Below are 15,796 nucleotides of genomic sequence, written 5' to 3' on the forward strand. Positions count from 1 at the left end.
AGGTGTATATATTTGAGTTTGCTTATATTTGCATACAAAATGTCTGGAAAGGTATATAAGAAATTAATAATAGTGATTATCTTGTAGCCAGAACAGGAGCTGGCAAAGAGGAGAAAGGAAGACAAGGAGACTCTTCCTTTATACTTAGAATGTTTGATTTTTGAACTATGTGAATATAATTGTAAAAGATAGATAAATAGAAATTTTAGCTATTTAAGGGAAGATGAACAAAGTCCTGAGTAGGTTTGTTGTAAAGAAAACTATGGAAAAATAATCAGATTACACAAAGGATTCCAAAAATATAAGATAGTAGAAATTCTTCATGGGACAAGATATTTATTAACTTTGGATCCAATCATGTTTTGTTTTGCTTCTTTTAAAATTTTTATTTCTAATAGTAATTTCTTAGAATTAATGGTTAAGTAGTGATCACCAAGTGCTGTACATTAAAAAAAAAAAAAAAAAAAAAAAGCAACGGTCACATTTCCCCAGTCCATACTCAGTAGACCCTGGATCAGAATCTATTTAGTCACTCTCTGTAGGGTCTGGCATCTGTGTTTTTCTAAGGTTCTACAGGTGACTGATAAATGCTGCTAGAAAGGGATCACTGTAACTGGTGCCTCAGGTGTAGCTGAACCAGATGTGGTGTGTCATCTGTCAAAGTGGAAGGACGGTTTCACAAAATAAATTCTCTTTGAAACCATACCTGTTTTTGAATGCAAAACGTTTTCTCTGGCGGCCCTACCTTAGCTTCCTTGTAGGTATAAGTAGAGTGGAGTACCTTGAACAGTGTATTCTGCTAGGATGTCTTCCAAATTCAGGTCCCTGGCTGCCTCCAGTTGGGAAGGTAGGACAATTGCTTTGGGATGTTCAAGCCAAAAGTATCTAAAAACCTTCTAACAGTATGGCTTTTTTAAGCTAAAGAAATCATAGTGTTATAGAGAAAAAGTTTCGAATGTACGTGGAGTATTTAGAAGTAGGGAAAGGGTTTTTCCTTGATTTTAGATAATATGAAAAGGGATGAGGAAATGTGAGAGTGGTCCTTGCAGTTTTTAATTTCACATTTTTTTTTTTTTTTTTTCAGTTGGCTTTTGAAACAATGAGTGTTATATCTGTGGTCACTAACTGTGCTCTGATTGGAATGTCACCACAAGTGAATGCACTCTTTCCGGAGTCAAAAGTGGACCTCATTTTGATTGTAGTAGCAGCGGAGGTAAGTGAAAATTTAAACCTGTCTTAAGTAGTTTCTACGTCAGATGCTTCTGTTACTCTAAAGCAGTGAGGCCCTGGCTGTCAGTGACTGGCAGTTTAGCAACGTGAGTTTACTGGTAAGAAAGCAAAGCAGTTCATGTCATGGGAAGACATGAGGATTGAGCCTCTGTGTTGCTGGTTATTGCCCAGGTATGAAAACAGTCATCATGGTGCAAACAGGAAAGTGACTTTTCCAGCCATTGTGCTGACCTGTCCAGTGCTGAGTAGATAAATCCTATTTGAAATAGAATTCTGTACATGTAATATATTTTTTTAGCTTATTCCTGGGGTCTGTCACTTTTACTTTCTTAAGCAAGTAAATCCTAAGAAATGCTTTTTGATAATGATCTGTTTGTCTTATTCTCAACGTGTGAAGTTCATTGTAAAACTCTAAAATTCCAAAATGTAATGTGTGAGAAGACTCATAATTTCACATAAAAGTGCAAGTGGACTGTCGTCGTAGTTTGTAGGTTTTCTTTTTGTTTATCATGTTTCTGAATATGGATTACTGTAACATCTTGAAAATTAAGCACTAACCAATTGCAAGTGGAAGAATTTGCAGGAATTTTTTTGTTGCTAGTGATTAGAGTTCATTTTTAGATATTTTAAAAACAGAACAGTTGTGGAAATTTGTTAAAACAGAATTTAGCAGGATCGTAGAGCAGTGATTCACATACCTACGGCCTCAGGACTTAGGGCTGACCAGAGGAAATGAAATTGTCAACTTGTGCATTTCCGCTAGTGGCTAAAAAATATTCTATGCTCTATTTGCTCTTTTAGCATATTTGATAGGAATCTGTTCAAAATAGATGCTATATGTAGAATATGCGTTTTGGGGAATGATTTTTAGACAGCAGTGAGTAGGAGGGGAAAGAGAGTGGCTCTGGCAGATAAAAGTAGGTCTGTTTTGAATTTTGTGAGTTGAATAGGATTCTGGAGAGCCATTTGCAAGGCTGATTTATTACCTGTGGAAGTGACAGACCAAAACAGAGGTACCTTAGACAAAGATGGCCAGCTGGCCACTCTCATAGTGCACCTTCTTGATTAGGATATGGCCCTTAACGTTGCAGATCTAGGAAGTTCTCTTTGCCAGTACCCCGAGAGGTAATTAGGCTTTTGGGACTGACTTACACTTAAAACTAATGAGACTCCCAAGGGACTGACCAGAATGCCAAGTAGTTAATTTACCATAAGAAGGTAACTTTTCCAATGACCATAACAGTTTGTGTTAAAGTAAAAGTGGACTTGGTTATTGGAAGATGTCTTGGTGAATTTAGAACCCGAGGAAGAGGAGTGTAATAGTCTTAAAAGACACAGAATACTTGAAAACCATCCCTACCTCCAAACCAAGCAGGGCTCTGTCATGAGCCACATCTTGGTGTCCATCACCAGCTTCTGAGCAATGCTGCATGAGTGCAGCGCTGCCCACTTCTTGATTTTGCCTTCACTTTCTCTAGATTTCTGACTGGCCTAATCTTCCTGTATATTCCCATTGATTAGGCTATTGCTTTCTTTTGTGTTTGGTGATGTCTTAATTAGACATCCACGGCGTGATTCTTCTCGTTTAATTTGGGAGATTTCCTGACCTACAGGACTAACCTGCAGGTGGCGAACCTCAAGGTTGCAGGGTGATTTTGATAGTCTAATACTCATGGATTCACTTAATCTGCAAGTTCTGGGGGTACTTTGTTGTTGCTTCTGAGTTCTGTCTATTATATTTCCTCTTAAGTTTTTTGTCTCTTCACATAGTATTAAAACAACTGTTTTACTGTCATTATCTAAACTGTTTCTTTAGAGCACAACAGAAGTGAGTTTCTATTAAAAATCTTTATGAGGAAAAACCTTGAGTTATCTACAGAAAATTTAAATTATAATTGTGACTTTAATTGTCACTTTCTTACTTGTTACGGCGTACTACACACCTAGGCTATACTGTACTAATCTTATGGGACCACTGTCGTATGTGCAGTCTGTCGTCGACTGAAATGTCATCATGTGGCACATGACTATATAAGTCAAAGGAAGTTGGAAAGCTAGAACAGGTGTCTCATACACCCTTCATCCAATTTGCCCTGATGGTTACATCTTACATAACTGTAGTACAATATAAAAGCCAAGAGGTGGACATTGATACAATGTGTGTGTAGTTGTCATTGTATCATATCTATGGATTCATTTAACCACCACTACCATCAAGGTACATCTCCACCACCACAAAGATCTTTCTCCTGCTACCCATTTAAAATCACATGCATCCCTTCCTCCATCATCGCCAACCACTGGCAACCATGAATCTGTTCTTCGTCTCTCCATCTCTATAATTTTGTCATTTCAAGAATATTATGTAAATGGAATCATATAGTATGAAGCATATTTTTTGTAATTTCTATTATGGATTGAATTGTGCCTCCTCAAAAGGCATGTTGAAGTCCTCGCCCCTAGTACTTCCTAATGTGAGCTTATTTGGAAATGGAATTGTTGCAGATGTAATTATTTAAAATGAGGTCGTACTGGAGTAGAGTAGACTCTTAACCCAGGATGACTGGTGTCCTTCTAAGAAGAGAAGAGACACAGAAACACACGGGAGCGCACCATGTGATGAGGGAGGGTGGAAGTGAAGTGCTGCAGCTGCAAGCCAAGGAACGCAAGGACTGCCATCAACCGCCCAAACCTAGGAAGCACCAAGGAAGGATTCTTTCTTACAGGTTTCAGTGGGAGGATGGCCTGGCCAGCAACTTGATCTGAGACTTCTAGTCTCCAGACTATGAGACAATGAATTTCTGTTGTTTTAAGCCATCCTGTTCATGACACTTTTTTATGGCAGCCCTAGAAAACGACTGCAGTTTCTGTTTGAAGATATTCCCTTAGCCAATCTTTCAGGGTAGGTCTGCTAGTGACAAATTCTCTTAGCTTTTCTTTATCTGAGAACTTCGTTTTCCCTCTTTCACTCTTGAAGGAGAGTTGCATTGGATATAGAATTCATAGATGGTTATTTTCTTTTGGTACTTCCTTCTGGTCTCCCTGGTTTTTGATGAGAAATCTGCTGTCCTTGAAGCTGGTGTTCTCCTAGAGGTAAGGTGTCCTTTTTCTCTGGCTGCTTTCAAGAATTTTTTCTTTATCTTTAGATTCCTAAAGTTTAATTATCATGGTCCTTGGTGTGGATTTATTTGGGTTCATTCTGTTCAGGGTGTGCTCAACTTCTTAGATGTGTAGGTTTGTTCTTTCACCAAATTTGGAAAATTTTCAGCTATTCTTTCTTCAAATATTCTCTTTCTTCTTTCTTTCTGTTTTTCTTCTTTCCATCTGGGATTCTGGTGATATGAATGTCAGATGTTTTGTATTTTTGCACAGGTCCCTAAGGCTCTGTTCAGGTTTTTTTCAGTATCTTTGCTCTCTGTTGTTCAGATTGGGTGAATTCTATTGATGTGTCCCCAAGATCATTGATTCTACCCTCTTTCATTTCCACTTTACCATTGAGCGTATCCACTGAGTTTTTAAAAATTTCTATTATTACATTTTCCAGTTCTATAATTTCCATTTGCTTCTTTTTATAACTTATGTTTCTTTGCTGAGATTTTCTGTTTTTCCTTTTGTTTCCAGAGGATTTGTAATTGATTGTTGAAGCATTTTTATGATGACTTGTCTTAGTCAGCTCATGCTGCTACAACAAAATTCCATAGACTGGGTGGCCTAAACAACACACATTTATCTTTTACAATTCTAAATTCTGGGAAGTCCAAGATCAAAATGCTGGTAGATTTGGTTCTTGGTGAGGGTTCCTTTCCTGGCTTGCAGACAGCTGCCTTCTTGCTGTGTGCTCACATGACAGAGAGAGGAAGCTCTGATGTCTCTTTTTATAAGGTCACTAATCTCATCATGGGGCTCCACCCTCAGAACCTCATCTAAACCTAATACCATCACAGTGGGGGTTGGGCTTCAACATATGAATTTTGGGGGGACGCAAATATTCAGTACATAACATCACTGCTTTAAAATCCTTTTCAGATAATTCCAACATTTGACTTCTTTCAGTGCTGGTGTCTATTGATTATATCTTTTCAGTCAAGTTGAGATTTTCTGGTTCTTGTTACGATGAGCGATTTTTAATTGTAAGTTGGACATGTTGCATATTATGTTATGGGACTCTGGATCTTATCTAAATCTCGTGTTTTAGCAGGCCTCCTCTGACACCACTCTGGTGTGAGGGTACGGGGTAGGGTGTGTCACCTTGTTAACCTAGTTATTGGTAGAAGTCCAGGTTCCCAACTTGAATTCCATTGTCACTTGAGGGGGGTCGTAGTTACTGCTGGACAGAGATGAGAGTTCTGCCTCCCCACTAGGCCTCCACTCTTGCTGGGAGGGGTATACATACCTTATTACTGCTTCCCACATGGCCTCCACTGACACTACAGTGGAGGATGACCTCCTCACTGCTGGGTGATGGTGAAAGTCTTGACTCTCCAGTAGTGGAGAGTAGAAAGGGAACCTTGGTACTGCCTGGTAGGGGTGGGAGTCGAGGTTCTCCATGTTGTCTCCACTGACATGGTACAGGGGTGCTTCTTACCCTTCAGTCGGAAAAGAAGATTGGGCTCCCTACTTGGCCTTCTTTGCTGGGGTCAGATCCATTGTTATAGGCTGGCAAGTGTATAAGTCTAGGCTCTCTTCCAGGAATTTGCTGGCCTGGGTAGGGTGGGGCACCAGTATTTCTGTGGTGTTTGGCTGGAGTAGAGTGGTTAGTGCCTAAAAGTTTTCTGTGTAGCTACACTGCCCCTTTGGCTTCTAGAGCAGGTTTTTCTTGGGGCTTTTTCTTTCGTCTGTGCCTATTGGCATTTCTGGGTTGCCAGCTTCCTCAGCACTTAGTCTGGGATATATGAGGTAAAGAGAAAACTCTGGGAACTCACTGCCATGTTATTCCATAGGTCCTAGGGGTCCCTTGTCAGTCTGCCTTCTTCTTTCTACCTTTCAGGCTCTCCTTATGTTTATTTTACATGTAACGCCCATGGTTTTAGTTGTACTCAGCAGGAGGAGTGGTAGAAAGTGCTTCTATTCCATCTCTCTGGAAGCAGAAGTCTTCACTTTCTCATTAACCTTTTTTTTTTTTCCTTCAGCATAGGACCTTTGCACATACAAAGTCCTCTCTTTGGGCCTGCCTAACAGATTTTTATTCCTTAAGGCTCAGATATCACTGAGGCTTTCTGATCCCTGCATGTCAGCTAGATCTCTTCTGTTAATCTCATGAAGCCTAGTATTCTCCTTCATGGCATTTATCCCACTTAGAAGCCTTGAACTTACTTGAGTTACTTGTAGGTTTGTTTATGTAATGTATGTTTCTTCTCTGCGCTGTCAGCTTCATGAGAGCAGGATGATGTCTACGTTTCTCTCTCAATAAACAAGACTACTCCCTAGAATAGTGACTAAACATAGGAGGCATACAGTTTAGGGTTTAGATGAGTGTTGAATTAAGAAATTAAGCTGTTAAAAAAGAAAATGGACATTTCACTTTTTCTTATTTAAAAAGGAAAAGTGGAAATTATTCCTTTTTGATAAATTCATATTCAGTATTAATTATATGACTATATTTGTAAGTTTATAACATTTGTAAGTTCTGCTTATAGAACACACAGTGGCAATTGCTCATCCTTTTCATCCTTAATTAAATTACACTCAGTATTTAGAGCTGCTATGTATATGATACTGAATCTGGTGCTAAGGAAAGACAAAGCTGTCTTTTTATTTTTGTCCTCTAGAACTCTGCTTCTTAACGTAGTTCAGAAGATATGCATATTTAACGTGCACACACACACACACACATACACAGAGTTAAATACATCTACTGGAGATACAACTACACAGTATGAGTGATATGCCAAGTGAATGGTCTGTGGTACTGTTGGAGGAGGAGTTGTCCATGAGTTTCATCCAAAGACAGCAGACCCTTTGCTGTCTTTATCTTCTTCCTTCGGTGAGGTCTGGGGCCTCTGTAGCATATTTTGGGAAGGTCTGGATGTGACTTAATCTCGATTTCCCACGGTAGTTTAAAAGGCAGTTTTTTCCATGCTGGTGGGGACCTCTCACTCTGAATTCTGACTCCATCGTAATCTACTTGTAGGATCTAAGTTAGGGATACCTGGTAACCTCAACGGTGGGAGACAGAAGTGCAGCCATAGCTGATTTAGAGTCAGTCATGACATAGAAGAAAGGTATTTTTCAGCTTAAAATTAATCCACGTAGGCCAAAATGCCAGCAATGTTTTAGGCTGTTTCATTACTTCCTAGACTTATACCTTTAAACAAGAAGCATTTCCTTTGGTTACCAAGGCTAGATCCTTATAAGAGAAGAGTGATTGTTTTGGTGTGTACTTTTATCTTTCATGAGGAGATAACTTTGATGTTATCAATATTTATTAATATGGAGATCATTACAAATATGGAGATCACCCAGAGTAAGTCAAAGGGTGAGGGGATGTGAAGAGATTATAACTAAAAGTGTACTGCTCTTTCAATTGCTTTTTTTTTTTTTTATTGTGGTAAGGTACCATTTTAACCTCTTTTAAAATTTTTTAAAATTTTATTTTATTTTTTAATTAATTTATTAAAAATTTTTTTATTGAGGTAAAATTGGTTTATAACATAATATAAATTTCAGGTGTACATCATTGTATTTCGACTTCTGTATAGACTCATCGTGTTCACTACCAAAAGTCTAGTTGCCATCTGTCACCATATACACGTGCCCCTTTTCTGTTTTTGCCCTCCCCTCATTCCCTTCCTTTCCGGTAACCATCAATCTGTTCTCTGTATCTATGTTTGTGTTTATCTTTCACCTGTGAGTGAAATCATATGGTAATTGTCTTTCTCTGTCTAACTTATTTCGTTTAGCTTAATACCCTCCAGGTCAATCTGTGTTGTAGCAAATGGCAAGATTTCACCCTTTTTTATGGCTTAGTAGTATTTCATCATGTGTCTGTATATATTTACAAATATACATCACAAATATATACGTCTTCTTTATCCATTCATCCGTTGATGGGCACTTAGGTTGCTTCCAAGTCTTGACTATTGTTAATAATGCTAAAATGAATACAGGGTGCATATATTTTTTCAATTTAGAGTTTTTTGTGTTCTTTGGATAAATACCCACAAGTGAAATAGCTGGATCATATTGTATTTCTATTTTTAATTTGTGGAATCTCCATCCTGTTGTCCACAGAGGCTGTAGGCTGTACCAATTTACATGCCCACCACTGGTGTATGAAGGTTCTCTTTTTTCCACATCCTCTCTGACACTTGTTATTTCTTGCCTTTTTGATGATAGCCATTCCTTTTTAATAATCGTCATTCTGACAGGCGTGAGGTGATATCTCATTGTAGTTTTGATGTACATTTCCCTAATAATTAGTGATGTTGAACATCTCTTCATGTGCCTGCTGGCCATCTGTAAATCTTCTTTGGATAAATGTCTGTTCATATCCTCTGCCCATTTTTTTGATCAGGTTGTTTTTTTGTTGAGTTGTACAAGTTCTTTATACTTTTTTGCATATTAACCCCTTATCAGATAGATGATTTGCAAATATCTGTTTCCGATTGGTAGGTTGTCTTTTCGTTTTGTTGATGGTTTCCTTTGCCATGCAGCTTTTTAGTTTAATGTAGTCCCAATTGTTTATTTTTCTCTGGTTTCCCTTGCCTAACAAGGTATGATATTCAAAAAGATACTGCTAAGATGTTGTGAAAGAGTGTACTGCCTCTGTTTTCTTCTAGGAGTTTAATGGTTGCAGGTCTTACATTCAAATCTTTAATGGATTTTGAGTTAATTTTTGTGTATGGTGTAACAGTCTACTTTCATTCTTTTGCATGTGGCTGTCCAGTTTTGCCAGCACCATTTATTGAAGAGACTTTCCTTTCTTCATTGTTTGTTCTTGGCTCCTTTGTCAAAACTTAGCTGTCCATAGATGTGTGGGTTTATTTCTAGGCTCTTAGTTCTGTTCCATTTGTCTGTTTTTCTGCCAGTACCATGCTGTTTTGATTAGCATAGCTTTGTAGTATATTTTGAAATCAGGGAGTGTGATACCTTAAGCTTTATTCTTTTTTTCTCAGGATTGCTTTGGCTATTCAGGATCTTTTGTTGTTCCACATAAATTTTAAGATTCTTTGTTCTATTTCCATGAAAAGTGTTGTTGGGATTCTGATTGGGATTGCATTGAATCTGTAGATTCCTTTGGTAATATGGGACATTTTAACTATATTAATTCTTCCAATCCACGGGCATGGACTATCTTTCTTTTTTTTTTTTTTTAATTTTTATTTTTTTCAGATGTACATCATATTTTGAATTCTGTATACATTACATCATGTTCACCACCCGAACACTAATTATAGTGCATCCCCTCACATGTGACCCTTATCACCCCTTTTGCCCTCCCCCCGCCCCCTTCTCCAATGGTAACCACCAGTCCAATCTCCAATGCTATGTGTTTTGTTTATTTTTTTGGTCATTTTTATCTTCTGCTTATGAGTGAGATCATATGGTATTTGACTTTCTCCCTCTGACTTATTTCACTCAGCATAATACCCTCAAGGTCCATCCATGTTGTCACAAATGGCCGAATTTCATCATTTCTTATGGCTGAGTAGTAGTCCATCGTGTATAAATACCACATCTTCTTTATCCATTCGTCCCTTGATGGGCACCTGGGTTGCTTCCAAGTCTTGGCTATTGTGTATAATGCCGCAGTGAACATAGGGGTGCAAGTATCTGTATGCCTTTGTGTTTTCAAGTTCTTTGGATAAATACCCAGCAGTGGAATAGCTGGATCATATGGTAGATCTATCCTTAATTTTCTGAGGATACTCCAAACTGCTTTCCATAGTGGCTGCACCAGTTTGCACTGCCACCAGCAGTGAACAAGGGTTCCCTTCTCTCCACACCCTCTCCAACATTTGTTGTTTCCTGTCTTGTTAATTATAGCCGTTCTGACCAGAGTGAGGTGATACCTCATTGTAGTTTTGATTTGCATTTCCCGGATAGCTAATGATGTTGAGCATCTTTTCATATGCCTGTTGGCCATCTGTATATCTTCTTTAGAGAAAGCTCTGTTCAGATCTCTTGCCCATTTTCTAATTGGATTGTTGGTTTTTTTGTTGTTGAGATGTATGAGTTCTTTGTATATTTTGGATATTAACCCCTTATCTGATACATGGCTTGCAAATATCTTCTCCCAATTGTTAGGTTGTCTTTTCGTTTTGTTGATGGTTCCCTTTGCTGTGCAGAAGCTTTTTAGTTTGATGTAGTCCCATTTGTTCATTTTTTCTTTTGTTTCCCTTGCCCGGTCAGACATGGGACTTGAAAATATGCTGCTCAGACCAATGTCATAGAGTGTACTGCCTATGTTTTCTTCTAGAAGTCTCATGGTTTCGGGTCTTACATTCAAGTCTTTAATCCATTTTGAGTTGATTTTTGTGCATGGTGTAAGGGAATGGTCTACTTTCATTCTTTTGCATGTGGCTGTCCAGTTTTCCCAACACCACTTATTGAAGAGACTCTCCTTTCTCCATCGTATGCTTTTGGCTCCCTTGTCGAATATTAGCTGTCCATAAACGTGTGGGTTTACTTCTGGGCTCTCAATTTTGTTCCATTGATCTGTGTGTCTGTTTTTGTGCCAGTACCATGCTGTTTTGGTTACTATGGCTTTGTAGTATAATTTGAAATTGGGGAGTGTGATACCTCCAGCTTTGTTCTTTTTTCTCGGGAATCCTTTGGCTATTTGGGATCTTTTGTTGTTCCATATAAATTTTAGGATTCTTTGTTCTATTTCTGTAAAAAATGTTGTTGGAACTTTGATAGGGATTGCGTTGAATCTATAGATTGCTTTACGAAGTATGGACATTTTAACAATGTTAATTCTTCCAATCCAAGAGCATGGAATATCTTTCCATTTCTTTGTGTCTTCTTTGATTTCTTTCAAGAATGTTTTATGGTTTTCGGTGTACAGATCTTTCACCTCTTTGGTTAAGTTTATTCCTAGGTATTTTATTCTTTTTGTTGCAATTGTAAATGGGATTGTATTCTTAATTTCTCTTTCTGCTACTTAGTTGTTAGTGTATAGAAACGCAACTGATTTTTGTACATTGATTTTGTATCCCGCAACTTGACTGTATTCCTTTATTATTTCTAAAAGTTTTTTAGTGGACTCTTTAGGGTTTTCTAGATATAAAATCATGTCATCTGCAAAGAGTGACAGTTTCACTTCTTCTTTTCCAATGTGGATCCCTTTTATTTCTTTTTCTTGCCTGATTGCTCTGGCTAGGACTTCCAATACTATGTTAAATAAGAGTGGTGACAGTGGGCGTCCTTGTCTGGTTCCTGTTCTTAGAGGGATAGCTTTCAGTTTTTCTCCATTGAGAATGATGTTAGCTGTGAGTTTGTCATATATGGCCTTTATTATGTTGAGGTACTTTCCTTCTATACTCATTTTATTGAGAATTTTTATCATAAATGGATGTTGAATCTTTTCAGACGCTTTCTCTGCATCTATTGAGATGATCATGTGATTTTTATTCTTTATCTTGTTAATGTGGTGTATTACACTGATTACATTGTGGATGTTGAACCATCCTTGCATCTTTGGAATAATTCCCACTTCACCAGGGTATGTGATCCTTTTAATGTATTTTGTGTTTGATTTGCTAATATTTTTTTTTGAGGATTTTTGCATCTATGTTCGTCAGTGATGTTTGCCTGTAATTTTCCTTTTTTGTGTTGTTCTTGTCTGTTTTGGTTTCAGGGTAATGTTGGCCTTGTAAAATGAGTTAGAAAGCATCCCATCCTTTTCAATTTTTTGGAAGAGTTTCAGAAGGGTAGGTATTAAATCGTCCTTGAATGTTTGGTAGAATTCATCAGAGAGGCCATCTTGTCCTGGACTTTTGTTTTTGGGGAAGTTTTTGATTACTATTTCAATCTCTTTACTGGTGATTGTTCTATTCAGATTCTCTATTTCTTCTTGATTAAGTTTTGGGAGGTTGTATGATTCTAAGAATTTATTAATTTCTTCTGGGTTATCCAGTTTGTTGGCATATAGCTTTTCATAGTATTCTCTTATAATCCTTTGTATTTCTGTGGTGTCCATTGTAACTTCTCTTTCATTTCTGATTTTATTTGCTTGAGCCTTCTCTGTTTTTTTCTTTGTAAGTCTAGCTACAGGTTTATCTATCAGTTTTGTGTATCTTTTCAGAGAGCTAGCTCTTAGTTTCATTGATTTTTTCTATTGACATTTTAGTCTCTAATTTTTTATTTCCACTCTGATTGATATTATTTCCTTCCTTCTACTGATTAAATTTTTAATTGTAGTAAAAACATACATAATATGAAATTTACCCTCTTAACCATTTTTAAGTGTACAGTTCAGTGGCATTAAGTACATTCACATTGTTGTGCAATTGTCACCACCATCCATCTCTAGAACTTTTTCACCTTTCCCAACTGAAACTCTGTGGTCATTAAACACTAACTTCCCATTTCTCTCTTCCTCCAGCCCCTACTAACCACCATTCTACTCAATCTATTATCCGTGTCTATGAATTTGATTACTCTGGGAACCTCATCTAAGTGGAATCATACAATATATGTCCTTTTGTGTCTGGCGTATTTCACTTAGCATAATGTCTTCAAGGTTCATTCATGTTGTAGCATGTGTCAAAATCTCCTTACTTTTTAAGACTGAATGACATCCCACTGTGTGTGTATATATATATATATATGTAGTCATGCGCCGCTTGATGACAGGAATACATCCTAAGAAATGTGTTGTTAGGTGGTTTTATCATTGTGTGAACACCATAGAGTGTACTTACACAAACCTTGATGGGATAGCCTACTACACACCTAGGCTATGAGGTATAGCCTCTTGCTCCTAGGCTACAATCCTGTATAGCATGTTACTGTACTGAATACTGTCAGCTATTGTAACACAATGGTATTTGTGTATCTAAACATAGAAAAGGTATAGTATAAATATGGTATGAAAGACGAAAAATCTTACACCTTTATAGGGTACTGACCATGAATGGAGCTTGCAAGACTGGAAGTTGCTCTGGGTCAGTCGGTGAGTGAATGGTGAGTGAATGTGAAGGCTTAGGACATTATTGTACGCTACTGTAGACTTATAAATGCTGTTACTTAGGCTACACTAACTTTATAAAAAATATTTTTCTTTCTTCAGTAATAAATTAACCTTAGCTTACTGTAATGTGTTTACTTTATAGACTTTAACATTTTTTAACCTTTTGACCCATTTTAATAACACTTAGCTTAAAATACAACCACATTGTACAGCTGTACAAAAATATTTTCTTTCTTTATATCCTTATTCTAGAAGCTTTTTTCTTTTTTAAATGTTATTTTACTTTTAAAACTGTGTTGTTAAAAGCTAAGACACAAACACACGTTAGCCTGGGCCTACACAGGGTCAGGATCATCCACATCACTGACTTCCATCTCCACATCTTCTGTTCCACTGGAAAGTCTTCAGGGGCAATGGATGCATGGAGCTGTCAACTCCTATGATGACAGTGCCTTCTTCTGGAATACCTTCTGAAGGACCTGCCTTTTTTTGAGGCTATTCTTGAGGTGTCACTCTTTTCAGAAATACATCCATGGTGGTTTGCTTAGTTTCTTTTTTTCATCATAGATTTGCTTGTAAGCAGATAATGCTCCAGGAATATTCCTCTCTATTAATGAAAACCTTTTGGTGTTGTACATGTTTTCAAACTTTTTAAGGAACTTGTTGAGTTCTGTAAATACTTCTGCTAAACCCTTCACTGTGAATTTTATTGGGGATTCTTCTTTTTCTTCTCCTGCACTTTCCTTTTGTCTTGCCTTTTCTTCAGCTATACAACGTTACAAGAGCTATGATGTCACTAGGTGATAGGAATTTTTCAGCTTCATGATAATCTTATGGAACCACTGTCGTATATGTGGTCCATCGTTTACTGAAACATCATTGGTGCGTGACTGTACCACATTTTATGTATCTGTTCATCTGTTGATGGACACATGGGTTACTTCCACCTTTAGGCTATTGTGAATACTGCTATGAGCATGGGTGTACAAATATCTGTTTGTGTCCCTGTTTTTGCTTCTTTTGAGTATATAGCCAGAAACATAGTTGGATTACATGATAATTCTGTGTTTAATTTTTTGAGGAACCTTCATACCATTTTCCATAGTGGCTGTACCATTTTACATTCCCATCAGCAGTGCACAAGGGTGCCAATTTCTCCACACCCTTGTCAATGCTTGTTGTTTTCTGTTTTTTTGAAAATAGTCATCCTAATGGGGGTGAGGTGGTATTTCATTGTAGTTTTGATTTGCATTTCCTTAATGATCAGTGATGTTGAGTGTCTTTTTATGCGCTTATTGGCCATGTGTATATCTTTGGAGAGATGTCTATTCAAGTTCTTTGCCCATTTTTTAAATTGTATTGTTTATTTTTTAGTCGTTGAGTTATAGGAGTTCTTTAAACATTCTGGATATTAATCCCTTATTAGATATATGTTTTATAAATATTTTCTCCCTTTTTGTGGGTTGCTTTTTCACTCTATTGATACATCCTTTGATGCACAGAAGTCCAACTTACCTGTTTTTTCTTTTTTTGCCTGTGCTTTTGGTGTCATATCCAAGAAATCATTGCCAAATCTGATGCCATGAAGCTTTTGCCCTGTGTTTTCTCCTAGGAGTTTTATAGTTTTAGGTCTTTAGTTTAGGTCTTTGATCCATTTTGAGTTAATTTTTATATATGATGTAAGGCAAGCATCCAAATTCATTCTTTTGCATGTAGATTTCCAGTTTTCCCAAGATTGTTGAAAAGACTGTCCTTTCCCCAGTGAATTGTCTTAGCATCTTGTCAAAAATCATTTCCTCATATATGTAAGGGTCTATTTCTGGGCACTTTATTCCATTGTGCTGTATGTCTGCCGTTTCTTAAAAACCACTTTATTGAGGTATGATTGACATAGAAAAGCATACATATTTAATGCACATAACTTGGTGAGTTTGGGGATAAGTATATGTCTACTTTTATGCCATACCACTCTGCTTTGATTACCATAGCCTTGTGGTAAGTTTTGAAATCAGGAAGTGTGGACACCCAACTTTGTTCTTATTTTTCAAGATCATTTTGTCTATTTGGATGTGTGTTTGTTTTAACGTGCTTGAGGTAATTATAGCTATCTCTTTCCTAATTTTTTTATACTGTTGATCAAAAATTGGGTTATTTTGGCACAGATTGGTATTAAAATAAGTTCTCTCTTTCTATCACAGTAGTATATTTGAAGATTTATTTGTTTTATTTTATCAACTTTCCTACTTTTGAGAGGACCCTAGCTTTGGTTTCTAAATTGAGAATTTTGTGTGTCAGAACAAATTAAGCTCAGAGAAAGTGTTAGAACTAACCAAAAAATTACTAAGTTAGCTAATTTTATTCTAGTGTTGCTGAGACCTGAGCTGAATGCCATCTGGTCTTGTAATGAATCCAAAAAGTGAAAAGTTTGCA

General features: G+C 37.1%; 1 protein-coding gene across 3 annotated transcripts in view; it reads left to right on the forward strand.

Annotated features, from left to right (window-relative positions):
• Window positions 1-15,796, forward strand: part of ANO10 (anoctamin 10) — a 216,651-nt gene that overhangs the window by 55,139 nt on the left and 145,716 nt on the right. For all 3 annotated transcript variants that reach the window (XM_046681876.1, XM_046681861.1, XM_046681867.1), the window contains exon 11: window positions 1,085-1,213. In XM_046681876.1, the coding sequence (XP_046537832.1) occupies window positions 1,085-1,213 (129 nt within the window). The remainder of the gene's footprint in view (window positions 1-1,084; window positions 1,214-15,796) is intronic.

The sequence above is a fragment of the Equus quagga genome, chromosome 1 (assembly GCF_021613505.1).
Source record: "Equus quagga isolate Etosha38 chromosome 1, UCLA_HA_Equagga_1.0, whole genome shotgun sequence".
NCBI lineage: Eukaryota > Metazoa > Chordata > Mammalia > Perissodactyla > Equidae > Equus > Equus quagga.